This window comes from Chrysochloris asiatica, unplaced genomic scaffold (assembly GCF_000296735.1).
Source record: "Chrysochloris asiatica unplaced genomic scaffold, ChrAsi1.0 scaffold00279, whole genome shotgun sequence".
Classification (NCBI taxonomy): Eukaryota; Metazoa; Chordata; class Mammalia; order Afrosoricida; family Chrysochloridae; genus Chrysochloris; species Chrysochloris asiatica.
The window spans coordinates 221,615-228,385 of NW_006408797.1; the positions used below are offsets into that span (position 1 = coordinate 221,615).

The 6,771-nt window shown below is 36.6% G+C and overlaps 1 protein-coding gene across 2 annotated transcripts in view; it reads left to right on the forward strand.

Moving 5' to 3' along the window:
- The window catches only part of RNF130 (ring finger protein 130), a 226,436-nt gene that overhangs the window by 63,706 nt on the left and 155,959 nt on the right, over positions 1–6,771 (forward strand). For both annotated transcript variants that reach the window (XM_006874443.1, XM_006874444.1), the window contains exon 2: positions 4,230–4,424. In XM_006874443.1, coding sequence (XP_006874505.1) covers positions 4,230–4,424 — 195 coding nt within the window. The remainder of the gene's footprint in view (positions 1–4,229; positions 4,425–6,771) is intronic.

A 6,771-nucleotide genomic window follows, 5' to 3' on the forward strand; every position in this document is an offset into this window, starting at 1 on the left:
CTTCTTGCCTTTAAAGCTGCCTGAGAGATTTCAAGATGCCACTGTTGGTTGTTATGGTGTACCTCAGGATTTAATTTAATTTTCAGCCTGTTTTGTTTTTAAACTCTCTTTCCCTTACCACACAACTTGTTCTGGCCTTTCCTGTATTAAAAACAAACAAACAAAAACCGTTTAGGGCCATCTCTTGGGCTGAGAGTATCTGTGCTCATGCGTGGCAGAAGACCCCACCAGTGGTACGGGTGGGGCATGTCCACTCACTCAGGCACCCCCTCTAGTCACCAGAATGGAGGTGCACAAACGGGGGAGGCAATGAACAGATACCAAAAAAAAAAAAACAAAGAAAATCAGAACAAAGCAAAATGGACAAAGTGTATTGTCCACCTTGGCTCCGAGGTTCTCACAGCATTTTTCCGTGGTGTGTCTGCTCCCCCGTTTGGTCTTGCTGTTTGGTCTTGCCCAAGTTGTCAGCTCTAGGCCACCAAGCCCAGAAGATTAAAAGTACACGATTTCTTACTTTCACTACAAGTTCCACTAGCTATAAGTCTTCAAACTTTTAAATATTCCTACCTATGTGGTTCTGAGTTCTGGAGTTCTGCCCTGAGTCTGCTTTGCCTGATATTCTGTGGTATTGCTGATGGCGAACCTCACTGTACCGCTACCCTAGCTGCCATCCTATTGTATGTAGTATATTTTATATCAGCTATAACTTGACAGTTTTAGTATAATTTTCAGTTATTTTTTGCCTGACAGTGCAACTAATAAATAGAAATAAGCAGAGGTATTACTATTTAGGCAGTAAGAAAAACTGAAGTAAAATAATAATTAATTTGAGTAAAATTGCTATTGATAAATTTTAATGATTCATAATTACATAGCTCTTTTATGGTACAATAGGCCGTCACTAAATAAATTGCTGAAAATATAAATAACTGGTCCTAAATCTGAAGTAGTACCACTTAATCATATTCAAATTATAGTCCTCTTGGAAACTTGGTTTTACAGTTGCTAGTATTGTTTTCAATGCACATATGTTTCTTAATCACAGGAAGGAATATCTAAATAAAATGAACATACTACAATATCGTTGCTGTTGTTAAGTACCGTTGAGTCAGTTCCTACTTATAGCGACCCTGTGTAGGGTTTCCAAGGAGTGACTGGTGAGTATGATCCGCTGACCTTGTAGTTCAAACTGATGTTGCAGTCCAGTGCCTTATCCCACAGCATCACACTAGAACACCATACTACAATATTGGTTGGTTGATTATGTGCCATGGAGTCGGTTCCAACTCATAGCAACCCTGCATAGAGTTTCTGAGGCTGTAAATACTTACAAGAGCAGAAAGCCTCATCTTTCTCCCACATAACATCTGGTAGTTTCAAACTGCTGACCTTGAGGTTAGCAGCCCAATTCATAACCACAACGCTAAGTGATGTGAAAAGCCCATATTTTCTTTTTCTGAATAATAAATGCCACTTTCTTGAACAGGAACTTGCTTATCTTATTCTTACATAATAATGCATATTATATATTCTTACTGATACAAATGTTTTATGAAACTGTTTATGGATTATAATCTGAGTGAATTTGGGGTAACAGTAACATTCATTTGCTTATGCAGTCTGTTGAATTTGTTTTGAACATGCAGTTGTTCATTGACTCTGTTCCTCATGGGTGGGAATTCTTATGAAAAATGTTAAGTCCTGCTAAAGGATGTTTGAAATATTTTGCTTTGTGATTGCACCCTTTGCTCTGTTGTTTGTGTGTGTGTTTATTTGTTGTGTGTTTTTTTTAAATTCATAGAACATTTTAAATATTCTTGTACTGCCATTCTAAGTGTACAGCAACACTGTCCAAAGAAATAGAGGAGGAGAATAAGAGTTGAGAGTGGAATCTGTCAAGAGCAGAGGGATATAAGATAGAAGTGTACTGCTGAGTTGTGGTTGGATTGCACATAGACCAGGACAGGAAATCCCCAAGGCACCAAATCCCTAAGGTTCACTAAAACATTACAAAAAAGAAAAGGAACTATTAAAAAAAAAACAAAAACATTTAAGCCCTCACTCAAGTGTAATTTAAAGACTTTGTAACATATACAATTATATAAGATGGAAATTTTATTTCATTCTTTATAAATAAGTAAAATTTGAAGGTCATAACTGAGTAGCCTGTTACAGCTGCTCAACTAGTAAGTAGTTGGGCTAGAATTTAGACCCCAACTTTTGCTGATTCCCTAACTGTGTTCTTCCCTTTCACTATACTACAAGTGCAACTGAAACCACTGAAAGGAATGAATAAGTCAGAGAAAATGAATAATGTTCCACAGAAGGCAAGCATAAAGCTTTTGGATGTTTGTGATTCTGTACTTCCTTTCAAGGTTTATGCAGCAGTGTGTTTTGAAAAATAACAAGGGAAATACTTGAAAGCGGTTTTTTGATTGCTCTCTATTTGGATACAGTACTGGAAGTTTTTCTAAGACAATAATGTTATCATGCCAGATCACCTAAATCCTTATATTTTAAAAGAGCATCATTATCTGAAAAACAGATACTACTGAAAGAAAAGTCTGTTTCAGAATTGCATAGTATCATGATTCCTTGATTATGTTCTTTAATAGTTTGCTACTAAAATTATTTAGATAGTCTTTGATTTTCCTATGTAATTTGAAAGGCTTGGTGTTTCAGAAGGCAGAAGCTGTTCAGGAAAAAAGTGGGACAGTATCCATTGTGACACATTCTGAAATTGATTATCTCCCCCTTTGTGTTATGTGTGCTCTCACTGTAATCATGTACCATAATAATTATAAGAGATAATAAAATATGAGCGATATAATATTCCTCTGAAGTTAGTAGAATAAGTAATGTAAGTCGTGCTAGGCAGTGTGCTTCCAAGTGTGTAGAAATCAAACATACATTTCCCCACTGATGTCATATTTTGTTCCCCTACCCACTCTTCCCAGGCAGGTTTGAAGTTTGTGGAAAAGTAGAATTAAAAGATCTGTAACTTTTTCCATGAACTTTTTGAAGCCATCTCTTACATGCTTTATTCACTTCCCCTTCCTAACGTACACTGTGGCAGTGAGCTTCTCATTCTCTGACACTCAGAATTACTTTTCGTGACTTCTTTGCCCCTTTGGACTGCCCTGTATTTTAACCTGTTATGAATGTGAGGGTAAAGAGAATCAGGGGCTTCTTTTTAAGATTTGCAAAGGGTACCATAACTATGATGATTATAAATAAAAAATTGAAGACCTTGGCCTGAAAAATTCAAATGTACTTATTGGTATCTGGTACTGTCCAGGAACTGTACAACAGTGGTCATGTAATTTGAAGTCCCAGGGGATGGTCTTAGTATTTTCTTGTATCCCTTCAGAAAGGTAGATAAAGTAAGTTAATATTTATCTTAATGCGTTATGTTTTTTTTGTTGTTAAGTGTTGTTGAGTCTGTTCCGACCCATTGTTACCCTGCATAGGGTTTCCAAGGAGCAGCTGGTGAGCTTGAACTGCTGACTTTGCAGTTCAAAATGACTTTGCAGTTCAACGCATTAACCCACAGCACCACACCAGGACTCCTGATGTGTTATAATTTAAATATAAATTAGAGAAATCTATTTTCGTTTAATGTTATATCTCCACTATGTCAAACTTTCATATACAGGCTAAACTAAGATATTCTTGTTTCAATCAATTACTTAGTAAGAAATTTGTTCAAACATGAATGAATTTCAGTGAGACTACTTGGTAAGATTATTTTGACTTCCTCATTTACCCCAAGTAGAAATCATTTCCTCGTTCTCACTGCTGTGGTCATGGATAGGCAGGCAGTAAGTGCAAATGAATGAGCAGATGCCAAGGTAAGGGCACAGAACCAGGATTCTAGTTTTTGGTGGTTTTTTGTTTTCATTTTGGTTTTGTCTTTTCTTTGCCATCCTACACATTTTTTTTGGGGGGGGGGTGGAGTTTAATCGGTAAAGTTCAAAAGAAGCTTTCATGTTTTAGTTTACATCACAGGTCTCAGTGTAGTCAAGCAGTTCTTTGTACAGATCTTGGTTCAAACTTATTGTACTATTATTTGTAGACCTAATCATAGCTCTGCTAGTAGCTAGGTACTTGAAGTGCTTTAGAGCTAATCATGTTCAGAGAACAGTTGAGCACTTTGATAAAGACTTAAGCCGTTTTGTTTTTCTTTACTCATGAAAAATTAATGTATGTGTGTTTTCTTTTTTGTTTAGTTGCTGATCATCTGGGCTGTGATCCTCAAACACGATTCTTTGTTCCTCCTAATATCAAACAGTGGATTGCCTTGCTGCAGAGGGGAAATTGTACATTTAAAGAGAAAATATCACGGGCTGCTTTCCACAATGCAGTTGCTGTAGTCATCTATAATAATAAATCCAAAGAGGAGCCAGTCACCATGACTCATCCAGGTAAACAACAAAAGGGGGTTGTTTTCTTCGAGAAGTCGTTCTTACAGAGGTAGATGTGCTATCACTGCTAAAACCATGTACCTTTCAACATAATCTTAATGAATCTTTAATATTACTATTTCTTGAAATGCTTGTATTTTGCCCTTAGTTGAATTTTCTTTCTTTATTTTCCTCTTAAATAATGACAATAAGAGGCTGTGAACTTACACTTATTCAGTAACTTGACTATGATTGAATCCTCAGTCTTTTTGTGTTGTCTACATTTTGCATGATAACTTTGAAGAATGATGTATTTCATTTAGAATCATTCACCCAGTTTATATCATGGATTATCAAGGATTGCTTGTTTGGGAAGGATTCTTTTTTCCTCATCAAAATAAATATTCAAACTGACTTAGTATAATTACAGTAGTAACAATAATGCTTCATTTTTTTATGGAAACATTTAAGATAAAGTAAATTTTGATAGTAGTGGCAGTTTATTGAGCACTTACTATATATATATATATATATACACACACACACACACACACACACACACATATATATATATATATATATCAGGCACTGTACTACAAGCAGTTTTTATATTTATTTTCTTAGCCAGTCCTTACTGTACCCATTATCTTGGTTATCTAATGCTGCTATGAACAAATACCACCAGTACATGACTTTTAACAAATAGAAATTTATTTCCTCACGGTTTGAAAGTCCGAGTTCCGGGTACTGGATCTAGGGGAAGACTTTCTCCCTCTCTCTTTCAGCTCTGGAGGAAGGTCATTCCTAGTCTCTTCAGTTTTTAACTTTCCAGTTCCATGGACATCTCCGTGTGTTTTGGCATCCATTTTGATCTATCTCTGATCTGCTTGCTTGTTTAATTTCTTTTTATCTCAATAGAGATTTATCCAAGATACACCCTACACTAAGCCTGTCTCATATAACCATACCCAAATGAGACTATAACCACAGGCATAGAGATGAAGATTTATGCACTTGGGTGTGTGTGGGGGGGGGCACAATTCAATCTATAACATTCCACCCTTTGCCCCCCCCCACCAAAAAACCATGTCTTTCCTATATGCAAACCATTCACCCCATTACATCATCGCAAAAGTTTAAAATCAACTTCAAATCTGAAATCTCATTTTTTTGAATCATCTAAATTAAATACAAGTGAAATTTTAGATATATTCCATCCTAGGGAAAAAATACCTTTATATCTGTGAACCTATAAAATCTAGAATACACATATCTGCTTCCAAAGTACAATGGTAGAACAGGCATAGGTAAACATTTCCAATACATATAGGAGACATTGGAGAGAAAGAAGGGATAATGGGTACTCAGAATGTCCAAAATGCAGCGGAAAAATTTATATTAGCTCCTCAAGGCTTGAAAATAATTCTCTTCCCTGAGACCATCTGAGTAATAGCCGTGCCCCAGACTCTTAGTGTTGGCCACACTCTGGATTCTGTGGGGATGTCCCTTGTCTCCAGGCTTCAGCTCTGCCTTCTAGGCTCAGTGGGACAACAGCTCTGTTCCCTTGACTTTGGATGCACCATTCTCCTAGTCATCTGAATGATGGCATCACCCTTTAGCCACTCCAGTCTTCTTCTCCTAGGGCACGGCAGCCCTACCCCCTCAGCTTTGGACAGTGTCCTTGTTCTCTTGACCAAACTGAATGGCTGCCCCATACTCTGAAACCAAGTTACTGTAGTCATCTACATTAAAAAATCCAAAGATTTGACTCCTTAAAACCTAGGAAGCTTTGATTCTACCCTTCGAGACCCAAGAGATCATGGCCTCACACTGAGACCAAAGCAACTTTACTGCTAATAGATTTCGAAGAGTTAGTGTTTTTTTCTTTTGCTCTTTCTCTGTCCCCTTTAGTATAATTTGATGGGTTTTCTGCTGTGCTAGTTGGTTAAATCCATCAGTCACAGGCTTAATGTCTTTAACAAAAGATTATGTAGCCACATCCTTAGTTTATACAACAGAATTTTTCAAATTTATAAAGTTTTATGTTCATTTTGCTCAGTTTATTTTTATGTCCATCTGTTCCATTTTGCATTTTACTGTAAACGGCAGGGAGAAAACACATGGTCCCTTTAAGATCTTGCATAGAAATCTCCTCAGCTAGATATCCAAGTTGATCCCTTACAAGTTCTACTTTTTGAGCATACTTCAGAAAACTCTTTGCCACTTCATAAAAAGCATCATCCTTCCTATACTGTCCAATCTCAAATGATCATCAAAGCCTCACAAGAAGCACACTTAATGTTTGTATTTCTAGCAACATTTTATTTCTTTAATGGCTAGTGATCGTGAACATTTCTTCATGTTTGTT